This window comes from Bos javanicus, chromosome 25 (genome assembly GCF_032452875.1).
Source record: "Bos javanicus breed banteng chromosome 25, ARS-OSU_banteng_1.0, whole genome shotgun sequence".
NCBI lineage: Eukaryota > Metazoa > Chordata > Mammalia > Artiodactyla > Bovidae > Bos > Bos javanicus.
In genome coordinates, this window is record NC_083892.1 from 17,031,185 (window position 1) to 17,044,369 (window position 13,185).

A 13,185-nucleotide genomic window follows, 5' to 3' on the forward strand; every position below is an offset into this window, starting at 1 on the left:
ACCTCTTAAGATGCTCTGTGGCCAATATGAAGATGAGTGCCTCTAGGTGGACGAGGAGTCCCCAGAAGGCAGAGAAAAGTAAGGAAATAGGGGACCCAGAGATGAACCTGGGTTTCTCTACCATTTCGCTTTACTAGTTCTGATTCTCAAATCATTTACAATTAATTGATGGACAGTCTTCTGATAGAGTGTCCCTTTGGTGGATCATGCTAGCAGCTAGGAAGTGCCTGGTGCGTAGTAGGTACTCACAAATATTCATTTATGAATGAAGGATGTAGTGAATGATACATCAGCATCTGCTTACAGGAAATGACCAGGGTGAAGTAATTAAGGCACTGTGCTTTGGGACCAGACAGACTTCGGTTTGATCCTGAGCTCTTCTACTTGCTGGTTTTGTGGCCTTAAGCAAATTACCTTTTTGGGCCTCAGTTTTCTTAGTTACAAAATAGGGTTTATTACAGTACTTACTTCATGGGGTGATTGTGAAAATCAAACAATATATTCTATTTAAAGTAGTTGGCCTGCAGGTACTGTTACTGATAGTTATCATTTATTGTTTTTTACAAGGAACTTTTTTTTGCAGCTGCGCTGGGTCTTTGTAGGTGTGTTCAGGCTTTCTCTAGTTGCGGCCGGGGGGCACAGCTCTCTAGTTCTGGTGCACAGGCTCAGTTGCTGCACGGCATGTGGCATCTTCCTGGACTAGGGATTGAACCCATGTCCCCTGCATTAGCAGGCAGATTCCCAGTACGAGTAATTATCATTGGTGTGGGGAGAAGGAAAGAGTTCTATTATTAGTCCAGTCCTGCCATTTAATGAGAGTATGATTAGGAGGGAGTTTATTCATTCCTTTGCACCTCAATTTCTCCAACTATTAAATAAACAGCACGGTGATTTCCAGATCAGGTCTGCTGGGTAGGGACTGCTTCCAGGTGCCCAGCACTGACATAGGACAGTGGTTTAGCAATAAAGGGATTTATTTTCCTCTTGTGACCAGAAGTATGCCAGGAACGAGTCCAGAGTTTTTATGGCACCTCTGCCCATGATACTGTCAACGCCCGGAGCTCCTTCTGAAGCGTCTTTTCCCATGACCCTTGGCCGGTGAACGTTTTACCCTCTTGTTTTCCAAATGGCTGTATCTGGTCAGGAAGAAGGTGAAATGGTGAAATGCCAAAGGTTAAATCAGGCAAACTTTCACCCATTAAAGAGCGTTAACGGAAGCCACAACCTTGTTGACTAGAATGGGGTCACAGATCCATCCTAGGCTGCAAACGGAGCCACCCTTTGCCACGAAGGAAGCTGGGAGAGTTTTAACTGAGCGCAGTGGCTGCACAGCAAAGGAGGCATCTGCTGATGTGAGAGAAAGAGAGAATGGGTGTGGGAAGCAGACAGACAGCAGTGGGGCCACCCAGGCAGTCAGAAGAGAACAGCTGTTTCTCTCCTGGATTTATATAGGCACATAAAACCAAAAATATAACATAAGTCTTGGACCAGAGGCACCAGTTAAAGTGAAGACCTTGCCCTTTGACTGAATCATTTAGAAGAATCTCTGCCTTCTGTTTCTAGAATCCTATTGCTTTAATAAAGAATTCTGTTTCTGGCCTTTTACCTAGCTACTGGGACAGAATCTACACAGGAAAACAACTCCTCTTCTCAGGGATCCCCCTCTGGTGTAGATGTGGGGAGCTGTACTGTGATTTGTGGGGGACTGGTTTTGTCCATCTCATCCTGGCATTAAAAACTGTGAATGGGGCAGCTCTCTGTGACTGTCATCACTTTTCTGGGCGGTCCCCAACAATGCCAGTGTGACTGCTATGTGAGGTCTTGGGAAGCTCACCTTGGTGGGACCTAAGGCTTGGGGGAACGAGAGATGCTTTCTGGTGGTCAAGTGAATGAAATCATTGTCGAGGTTGAGCATGTCCCGTCTGGGATCCAAAGCCATCCATCTTCAAGTCAGATTGTTCCAGAAAAGACACCGGTGAACTCAAACTCCATCCTGGTCTCCTCCATTTCTGAGAGTGATGTGACAGACTCTCAGATTTTCAGCAATCGGAATGACAAAAAGGGCAAGCAGTTATTACAATTTGCAACACCTTTGAAGGAATCGTTTGCTCTGACCCTTCATAACTCAGAAAACACAGGCTTAGATACCCCTCATACTTCACACGAGAACATCCAAGGTGAGACCCTGGGGCAAAGGAGTTAGGATGGGAGCAACCCCTTCCGAATTGCCCACAAGGCTGTGGTTTTAAAACACTGAATAGGGCAAAGGCTTGATAGATGACCTGAGGGTGCTTGGGACTCGGAAGGGGTCACTTTGAGAGGATCTGACACCTAAGAAGGAGTTTTACCTTGATCGAGCTCATTTCATGTGCCTGGTGTTCTGCCTTTTTGTTATCCATCGAATTTAGTTTTATTTGCCTGCCACTCTCTGCACGTGTGATAGAGGCACACCTGTCATTTCCATTTGCTGAGAGACTGAGGCTCAAGGAAATTAAAGATCTGGGGTCAAATGCAGGTCTGCCTGATTCCCAAGCCTGACACCTTAACCACTGTCCTGAACTGCTTTGCACCCAATCCCTAGGTTCAAGTATCATGGGATGCCTCTATTTATCAAGTCCTCCGTGAAACCAGGTCTTAACTGAGACCCTCCCTTGCCTTGCAGCTCCTAACATCAAACACTGATTTCCCAGATGCTGTTTCTCTTTCATCCCGTAATACTCCAGGCATGAAGTCCAGCCATTCTCAGTGACTTCTAAGAAGGGAGGGAAAAAAAAATCTATTCACACCAAAGCATTTTATGAGTTTGGCTCCTTTGTTGAAAGATGGGGCGTCTCTTGTCACATTGCTGTCTCCCCAAATTTCTGGGCTTTTTTCCTCCTTCACCTTTATTCCTCTATCTGTCCCCTTTTCCCTCTCAGGAGATGCTCAAATTCCTCATCTTCAGCCAAGTGATGTGGAGGCCCTCTTCTGGGAATTCTCCCTCTGCCTCAGCTGTGTCATTGAGAGGAGGAGAGGTCCCATGCAGCTCAACAACAGGGCCGGGAGCCAGCTGCTCCTGCCATGGGCCCAGTGACCCCCGCTGCTCCCTCCTGTTATGGATGGGGCACAGTGCCATGCAGACACAACCCACCCAGAGGGAGAAGGCACTGCCTTTTCCTTGTTTTTTGAGTCTTGCTTTTTTGAGGAGGAAGAAACCTTTTTCATGCAACCCCTCAGCAGACCACCTCCCATGTTTGCCAATGTTTCATATGCCTGGAGCTAAACAGGTCACCTGCTGGGGGCTGGGGCCATCGAGATAGGCTCAGACTCACAGGGACCTGCCTGCTGGAGATGGGCCCTGGAGATGAGAACCTGGAGATGGACCCCACCCTGCAGAAGCCCAGGACCGTGGGAGGGAGGTGGGTAGATGCCTAACCTGAATTGGGATCCTATTAAAAAAGGAGAGATGACTGTGGGGTAGGTGATCACAGCATCTGCCATGTGGACCCAAAGTGTGAATCTGAGTTCTCAGGAGAAGGGAGGAGGACATTCCAGGGTGAAAGACCAGAAGATAACAGTCAAGAAGAGTAAAGAAGATGCTTGGGCCTGGAGCTCAGAGGGGCAAGAGAAAGCCGTGCAGAAAATTACAGAGAGAAAAGAGCCAGGCTGACCACACGTTCTGGCTTTGCTGAATGTACCGTGTCATAGGAAAAAGGAAAACATGGAGTTGGAATTGCATACGAACTGTCACGTGCTTTGGCTTTGCGATGTCACATGTATATGCACCATCTTCTTGTTTTTATTTGTGACTTTTTGGCTCACTGAGTCTGCATATTCTTTCCTGTGCACTCATAAAAACATGCTCTAGATCTTTAGCACCATATTTTCAAATGCTATTATTCTGTTAAAATAAAAAAAATTAATCTCCATTTTTTTTTCCTGCAGGACAAAAGTTAATCGAGTCTCTGATACCCATGACATCTAGAGACAGAATTAAAGCCATTAGGAATCAGCCAAGGACCATGGAAGAAAAAAGGAACCTTAGGTATGGACCAAATGGTTTTTTCCTTGCACAGATTTCATGGAAACCTTAGTCTTCTACCTTTGTCTCATGTCAGAAAGATAAGAAATAAACGCAAGGGAAGAGGCAATCTTCCTACCGAAGAATTCCACGTAATGGGAGTTGGTCACCTGGACTGTGGGCTGTGCTTAGTCACCTGCTTCTAGAGAGTGGAGGATGGAAAGAGGGGGACATTGATTTCTGGGGTGAAGTCTGGCTAATCCCACCTGGGCCAGATGCTCAAGGCTAACATCCCCAGAGATAAGTCATGTGATCAGAGAGTCACCTCTGTGTGTGTGCGTGCATGCGTGCTTAGTCATGTCTGACTCTTTGTGACCCCATGGACTGTAGCCCACCAGGCTCCTCTGTCCATGAAATTCTCCAGGCAAGAATATTGGAATGTGTTGCCATTTCCTTCTCCAGAGGATCTTTCCAACCCAGGGACTGAACCTGTGTCTCTGTGTCTCCTGAATGGGAAGGCGTGTTCTTTGCCAGCTGAGCCACCTGGGAAGCCCCCCACCCCCGTGTACTCTCTCCTAAAACCCACAACCCTAGTCTAACCAGAGGAAAAAAGCAGAGAAACCCTAATCAAGGGACAGTCTTCATAGTATCTGAGCAGTATTCTTCAAAACTGTCAAGGTCATCAAAAAGAAGGAAAGTTTGAGACAAGGTCAGACTGGAGGGTTCTAAAGAGACATGACTACTAATGCGATGTGGTGTCCTGGATGGGTCCTGGAATAGAAAATGGAAATGGAAAAACCAGTCAAGTCAGAACAGTCTGGACTTTAGGTAAAAGTTACACACCAATTTTGGTTCCTTAGTTGCAACTAACCTACCTTGGAAATGTAAGATGTTAGCAGAGGAAATGGTGAGTAGGAGATGGGGGTTTTCTGTATTGTTTTTGTAACTTCTCTGTAAATTTTAAACTCCTCTTAGAAAAAAGGTGTGTGTAAGGGAAGAGTTCCCTGGTGAGCCAGTGGTTAGGACTTGGCGCTTTGACTGCTGTGACCTGGGTTCAGTGCCTGGTAGGGGAACTAAGATCCTGCAAGCCACGCTGTCGCAGGCAGGGGCAGGGGTGGAGGTTGGGGTTACAGAAAACTAAAACAAACAAAACCTCAGAAGCTTTCTAAGCCCAGGGGTTCAAAAGCAAGAGCGAGGGCTGTTTAAGTCTTCAGCCCTTCTTACATTTATCACTTCTCAGAATTTTACTTTTTGCAATTTGTTGGAGTTGACAGGGCTTCCCAAGTAGTAAAGAATTCGCCTGCCAGTGCGGGAGACAAAAGAGAAAAAGTTTCATTCCCTGGATCGGGAAGATCCTTTGGAGAAGGAAATGGCAACCCACTCCAGTATTCTTGCCTCGAAAATTTCATGGATAGAGGAGCCTGGCGGGCTACAGTCAATGGGGTCACAAAGATTGGACATGGCTGAACACGAGCACAAGGAGCTGGTAGTAGAGTAGATGCAATTGCTAATAAATAATTGTATATATGTAAATAAATGATGCAATTGTTCTGAGGTCCAGAGTCTGGCAGGGAAAGTAGATTGGTCAACAAGTAACTTATAAATGATAGAAAGAATATCAGGCCAAATCAAGGGAGAAGGAGATTGCAGGGGGAGGACTAGGAGATAACAGGACTAGAGATAACGGTCCACTTGGGCAAAGTAGAGGACATCTGTGAACTGAGCTTTGAAAGATGGTGTTGTGGGGGTGGGCCTTTGGCTGGGCCAAAGAAAAGAGCCCAGAGCAAAGAAGATGTAATGAGTTCATGGAAAAGTAAAGAGAACAACTGCAGCTGGATCTTTTTGAAAATACCCTTACATTTCAAACTCTGCTTGGCTCTGTCACACAGTGAGGGCCTTGTGGTGATCCAAAAGACTTCACAGCAGGATTTTCAATCTGACATTTGAGTTGGGATTATTCTATGTTTGGGGGGCTGTCCTGTTCACTCTAGGGTATACAGCAGCATCCCTGGTCTCTAGATGTCAGTGCCACTCCCAACCCCCAATCTGACAACCAAAAAAGTCTGCAGACATACCCAAATATCTGTTGAGGCCAAAAAATCTTCCTGGTTGAGAACCACTGACTTATAAGACCCCAGCCACCTACTCACGGTTATCACTCACACTCTCCACCCTTCCCCTGCTCATTTCTGCCCATCCCAGCCTCCTTGGGGCTTCGAGTTGGCTGTTTCCTGTGCTTGGATAGTCCCTTATCCACAGACTAACCCCCTCTTCTCCTTCCAGACTTTGTGCAAATAAGGAGCTATTCAAATCATAACAGGGTCTTCATCCCAGCATTTCCCGCCTCCTTACTCTGCTCTGTTTCCCCCTTCTCTTTCCCATAGTACCACTCACCTTCTATTATCTTATATTGTTTACCTATGTTATGATTACATTTCTTATTTATTTTCTTTCTCTCCCCACTAAGGTGCCAGCTTCATGAGCTGGGGAGATCTGTGTCTCACCACCTGGGACTGTGCCTGGCACGTGGCAGGCACTCAAGAAATGTCAAGGGGATGAATGCATTACCACATTGGTGTCTCACTTTCTTCTGCCCTTTGCCACAGGAAAATGGTTGACAAAGAGAAAAGTAAGCAGTCCCGTCGTATCCTGGAGCTCAACTGCTGTGCTCAGTGTCTGAACTCCATTTCACTGGTAAGTCGGTCTTTACTGAGGTCAGTAAATGGGCACAGAGTAGGGTGAAACCAGGGAGCGGGGAGAGTGGTGGTAACAGGGGACTCACAGGAAAGAAAAAACAAAATTCAGGGCTGTTTCCTTGAAAGAACGTAGAAATTGGGTCAGTTTAGGTGTGGGGAAAACATGGGCATAGGAAGGTCTAAGGAGGTGCAGAGTTATTTAGTTATTTGGGCAACCTAGCTACTGTGAGTGTCACCTTCAACAGCAAACCTAGGAAGGTAATAAATAATAGTGATACCGACCTGGGTTCTTGGCCTTTCTTGATCAATAGAAATTGATAAGAGGCCAGACAAGAAATTCAGGCAAGTCTTTACTAAGGCCACTGCAAAAACAAGTAGCAGGTTCTCTTGCTTGCTCCCCAAGTTGGGGCAGGCTGGTTCCTAATATGGGCTGAGAGTAGGGATATGTCCAGGGGAGGGGCGGTGATGGTGATGCCATCCAACCATCCCATCCTGTCGCCTCCTTCTCCTCCTGCCCTCAGTCTTTCCCAGCATCAGGGTCTTTTCCAATGAGTCAGCTCTTTGCATCAGGTGGTCAAAGTACTGGAGCGTCAGCATCAGCATCTGTCCTTCCAATGAATATTCAGGGTTGATTTCCTTTAGGATGGACTGGCTTGATGTCCAGGGGACTTAGAAGCGGTGGCCTTTTGCTACTGTCAGGCCTGCTCAGTAGATATTTGTTGAGGGGCCGTCCAGCCGTGCGCTTTGTGTCTACTCGCAGGCCTACCGAAGGTTCAAGAACAACCTGTCGGAACTGCTCGATTCCATCAGCCTGTGGCAGAAGACACTTAAGGTCATCGGAGGCAAGTTCGGCACCAGCGTCCTCTCCTATTTCAACTTTCTGAGGTGGCTTTTGAAGTTCAACATCTTCTCGTTCATTGTGACCTTCAGTTTCATCATAATCCCTCAGCTAACTGTGATGGAGAAGAACCACCTCCAATTCACGGGACTGGAATTTCTAACTGGGGCGGTAAGTGCTCCCCCCACACCTGGAGTTCATACTTGGAAACCCAGGACATTCCTGCTCGCGCCCATCCAGGCCTCTCGTTTGCCTGAGAGTCAACTGATGCGAAAGTAGGTGTTTAAAATGCTTTCTCTTTTTCTCCAAAGTGACACACACACAATTTCGGGAGAATTTCTGTCTCCTGAGGTGACCATGTTAATGGTTTCCGTTGTCCAGAATCCTCTTCTTTGCACACCTTTGGGCATGTTATGCACAGACATACACTTCTTATTTTTTTCCAAACAAAAGATGAATTATTCATATAGACTTCCTGTGACTTGCTTCCTTCCACCATCTTATTGGTGTTCATAGATCTACCTTTTCCTTTTTTTTTTTTTTTTAATTTTCTTTCTACAAAATACAGTGCTTCTTTAAAAAAATTTTCCTAGTGTAGAAGAGAACAAATTAAGAAAAAGTCTATTTCACCCTTGCTCTTTTGTCTACCGCTCTAGTTTGGAGTGTATCTTTATCCACCATTTTTCTTCCTATACAGTCATAGATACATAGATACACAAGTCGATAATACTAAAATATTTTTTTAAATAAAAAGAGGGTGAGATAATACAAGTCTTGCTTTGCAACTTTTTTTTGGCTCTACCGTGTATGTTGAGCATGGATATACATTCATGTTATTCTCTTTATTAACAACCACAGTGTATCTACCAAGCTCTCTATTGGAGCACATAGCTCCCACCTTGTGAATTTACTTTCTAGAGGAGGTTTCTGCCACTGAGATTCTATGGATAGACAAAGCCAAATCTGGCTCACCGCCTGTTTCTACATAGCCTGCAAAATAAGATTGGTTTCCACATTTTTAAATGGTTGGAAAAAAATAAAATAAAAAAATAAAAAGGATAATATTTTTAATTGGAATATAATTGCTTTACAATGTGTTAGTTTCTGCTGTACAATGAAGTGAATCAGTTATATGTATACATATATCCACTCCCCCGTGGACTTCCCTCTCACCCCCACTGCCATCCTATGCATCTAGGTCATCACGGAGCACTGAGCTGGGCTCCCTGTGCTATACAGCAGGTCCCCACTAGCGGTCTGTTTTATACATTGTAGTGCATACATCCGGAGAAGGCAGTGGCACCCCACTCCAGTACTCTTGCCTGGAAAATCCCATGGATGGAGGAGCCTGGTAGGCTGTAGTCCATGGGGTCGCTAAGAGTCGGACATGACTGAGTGACTTCCTTTTCACTTTTCACTTTCATGCATTGGAGAAGGAAATGGCAACCCACTCCAGTGTTCTTGCCTGGAGAATCCCAGGGATGGGGAAGCCTGGTAGGCTGCAGTCCATGGGGTCGCAGAGAGTCGGACACGGCTGAAGCAACGCAGCAACAACAAAGTGTATACATCGGAGAAGGCGATGGCACCCCACTCCACTACTCTTGCCTGGAAAATCCCATGGATGGAGGAGCCTGGTGGGCTGCAGTCCATGGGGTCACACAGAGTCGGACACGACTGAAGTGACTTAGCAGGAGCGGCAGCAGCAGTGTATACTTGTCAATCGTACTCTCCCAATTCATCTCGCCTTCCTCTCCTCTACCCTCGTGTCCACATGTCTGTTCTGTATATCTGCCTGTGTATTCTTGCACTGCTAACAAGTTCATCTGTACCATTTTTTCTAGATTCCACATATATGCATTAATATACAATATTTGCTCTTCTCTTTCTGACTTACTTCATTCACTCTGTATGACAGACTATATCGATCCACATCTGTACAAATGACCCAATTTTGTTCCGTTTTCTGGCTGAGTAATATTCCATTGTATATATGTACCACATCTTAATCATTCATCTGTTGATGGACATTTGGGTTATTTCCATATTCTGGTTATTGTAAATAGTGCTGCAATGAACAATGGGGTATATGTATCTTTTTGAATTATGGTTTTCTCAGGGTATATGCCCAGTAGTGGGATTTCTGGGTAACATGGTAGTTCTGTTTTTAGTTTTTTAAGGAAATAAGGGGCCTGTATAAATTAGAGGAACAAATTAGACAGACCCAGAGGAAACAATTAGAAAATTGTAGAAGGTAGAACATTGGAATGTACATGTAATTGTTGAATATTTTCCTCCGGGTCTCTCTAATTTGTTCCTCTGATTTGCACAGGCACCTTATTTCCTATAAATTGAAGTTTAAACCTAAAGGCTCAGTTTGTTTCATTTTAAACGTTATACCATAATACTTAATAGATGACAGAGGCACATAACAGCTAGCTATCCTGCTTTTAGTCACGCTTGGCTTGCTCACTGGGTCCAGGTGGTGATTACTGGGCCCCTCCACTGTAAAGTTGTGCTGCTTTGCAATTCCTTTCCACCTCTAAGAGCCTTGTGATAAGACGTCTAGGTTCTCACTGGCCTTGTTTGCCTCTTTCCTGGCAAACAAATGGTCTAAACTGACCAGTGCAGGCTTCTTATATACGGAAAAAGGAAACTCTGCCGCCCATCGTCATTCATTGCTTTCTTGGGAGATCCACCTGACCTGGGATTTATTGTTCTTTTCAGGGTTATTTTACTAACACAGTGATGTACTACAGCTTTTACACCAATTCTACGATCCAGCATGACAACAGCGGGGCCTCCTACAACATGCAGCTGGCCTACATCTTTACAATTGGAGGCTGTTTGGTCGTCTGCTTTTTTAGTTTGCTCTTCAGGTATGGAATGTTTACATTTTCTGATTCTAAGCTCTTTACAGTTTTAGGAAAAATTTTAGAGACTCAAAAGTTACCGGGAGAATAGTTTCTCCGCAATTTCAACTTTCTACTCCTGTCCAATCCTTTCTTGTCCTAGAACGTAAAGTGTAAGTTTGGACAGAAGAAGAGAAATTTTCATGTGCTTATTTTAAAGAAATTGGTCGGTCTGAAAATAAGGATGCAATGACTCAGGTAGTTTTGATGAATGGTTGTAAATTGACAGTTGTCAAATGTTCAGTGTTAAACCTGTTCATCTATTAGGTCTTGTAATAAAGTACCACAGACTAGGGGGCTTAATCAACAATATTTTTTTTTTTTTTCTCAAATTCTGGATGCTAGAAATCCAAGTTCAAGATGTTTCAGCAGGGTTGGTTTCTCCTGAGGCTTCTCTCGCCAGCTTGCTGACAGCCACCTTCCCACTCTGTCCTCATATGATCTACCCTCCATGCATATCTGAGTCCTAATATCCCTTCTTATAAGAACACCAGCCATGTTGGATTGAGCCCACTGAAATGATCTCACTTTAATTTAACTACCTCTGTACAGATCCTATCTCAAAACCCAGTCTACTTCTGAGGTACTAGGGGTTGTGTGTATGTTAGTCTCTCGGTCATGTCTGACTCTGACTTTAGCCCTCCAGGCCCCTCTGTCCATGGGATTCTCCAGGCAAGAATACTGGAGTGGGTAGCCATTCCCTTCTCCAGGGGATCATCACAACCCAAGGATCAAACCCAGGTCTCTTGCACTGTAGTCATAGGGCTTCAAAATATTAATTTTTAAGGAATACAGTTCAGCCCATAACAACCTCACTGCCAGCATGATAATCCAAAATAAAACAAGATTTTGTTTTGTCCTATTGAACTAGGAAATGTTTCTGTTTCTTAAGCTGTTATTACTTGATGGTGGCAAACTTTACAAAGGTAGTGTCCATTTTGCTCGGAATTTTTTCACATGCCAGGCTTAGTGCTAAGTGCTTCCTGGACCCAATTTCAATGAATCCTAGACATCTCCATGATAATTACAGCTGCCTTTATTGAGTGCTTACTGTGCTAAGGGATACATTGACTCTTGCTGTGGGCTGAATAATGCTCCCTCTTCAAAGATGTCCATGATCTAATCCCCAGAAACTGTGACTATGGTACCTTATCTGGCAAAAGGAATTTTCCAGAAGTGATTAAGTTAAATATCTTAAAATGGGCCATTGCAATCACAACGGTCCTTTAAAGAGGGAAGCAGGAGAGTCAAAGTCAGGGAAAGAGCAGAAGGTGCTATCTTCCGGCTTTGAAGATGAAGGAGCCACAAGCCAGGGAATGCAGGCAGCATCTAGAAGGTGGAAAAGGCAGGGAAACAGATTCTCCTCTAAAGTCTCCAAAAGGAACATGACTCTGCCAATGCCTTGATTGTTGACCCATTTTCTGATTTCTGACCTCTAGTAAGAAATTGAAAAAAGTGGACAAAACCACTAGACCATTCAGGTATGACCTAAATCAAATCCCTTATGACTATACAGTGGAAGTGAGAAATAAATTTAAGGGACTAGATCTGATAGACAGAGTGCCTGATGAACTATGGATGGAGGTTCGTGACATTGTACAGGAGACAGGAATCAAGATCATCACCAAGAAAAAGAAATGCAAAAAAGCAAAATGGCTGTCTGAGGAGGCCTTACAAATAGCTGTGAAAAGAAGGGAAGCGAAAAGCAAAGGAGAAAAGGAAAAATATACCCATTTGAATGCAGAGTTCCAAAGAATAGCAAGGAGAGATAAGAAAGCCTTCCTCAGCAATCAATGCAAAGAAATAGAGGAAAACAATAGAACGGGAAACACTAGAGATCTCTTCAAGAAAATTAGAGATACCAAGAGAACATTTCATGCAAAGATGGGCTCAATAAAGGACAGAAATGGTATGGACCTAACAGAAGCAGAAGATATTAAGAAGAGATGGCAAGAATACACAGAAGAACTGTACAAAAAAAGATCTTCATGACCCAGATAACCACGATGGTGTGATCACTCACCTAGAGCCTGACATCCTGGAATGTGAAGTCAAGTGGGCCTTAGGAAGCATTACTATGAACAAAGCTAGTGGAGGTGATGGAATTCCAGTTGAGCTATTTCAAATCCTGAAAGATGACGCTGTGAAAGTGCTGCACTCAATATGCCAGCAAATTTGGAAAACTCAGCAGTGGCCACAGGACTGGAAAAGGTCAGTTTTCATTCCAATCCCAAAGAAAGGCAATGCCAAAGAATGTTCAAACTACTGCACAATTGCACTCATCTCACACGCTAGTAAAGTAATGCTTAAAATTCTTCAAGCCAGGCTTCAGCAATAAGTGAACCATGAACTTCCAGATGTTCAAGTTGGTTTTAGAAAAGGCAGAGGAACCAGAGATCAAATTGCCAACATCTGCTGGATCATGGAAAAAGCAAGAAAGTTCCAGAAAAACATCTATTTCTGCTTTACTGACTATGCCAAAGCCTTTGACTGTGTGGATCACAATAAACTGTGGAAAATTCTTCAAAAGATGGGGGTACCAGACCACCTGACCTGCCTCTTGAGAAATTTGTATGCAGGTCGGGAAGCAACAGTTAGAACTGGACATGGAACAACAGACTGGTTCCAAATAAGAAAAGGAGTACGTCAAGGCTGTATATTGTCACCCTGCTTATTTAACTTATATGCAGAGTACATCATGAGAAATGCTGTCCTGGAAGAGGCACAAGCTGGAATCAAGAC

General features: G+C 44.3%; 1 protein-coding gene across 8 annotated transcripts in view; it reads left to right on the forward strand.

Annotated features, from left to right (window-relative positions):
- The window catches only part of TMC5 (transmembrane channel like 5), a 79,439-nt gene that overhangs the window by 33,461 nt on the left and 32,793 nt on the right, over window positions 1–13,185 (forward strand). For 7 of the 8 annotated variants that reach the window (XM_061401266.1, XM_061401268.1, XM_061401267.1 and 4 more), the window contains 4 exons: window positions 3,925–4,024; window positions 6,607–6,694; window positions 7,457–7,705; window positions 10,259–10,410. In XM_061401266.1, coding sequence (XP_061257250.1) covers window positions 3,925–4,024; window positions 6,607–6,694; window positions 7,457–7,705; window positions 10,259–10,410 — 589 coding nt within the window. Of the gene's footprint in view, window positions 1–1,609; window positions 2,178–3,924; window positions 4,025–6,606; window positions 6,695–7,456; window positions 7,706–10,258; window positions 10,411–13,185 lie in introns of those variants that run through there. The other variant, XM_061401274.1, reaches the window with a different exon arrangement.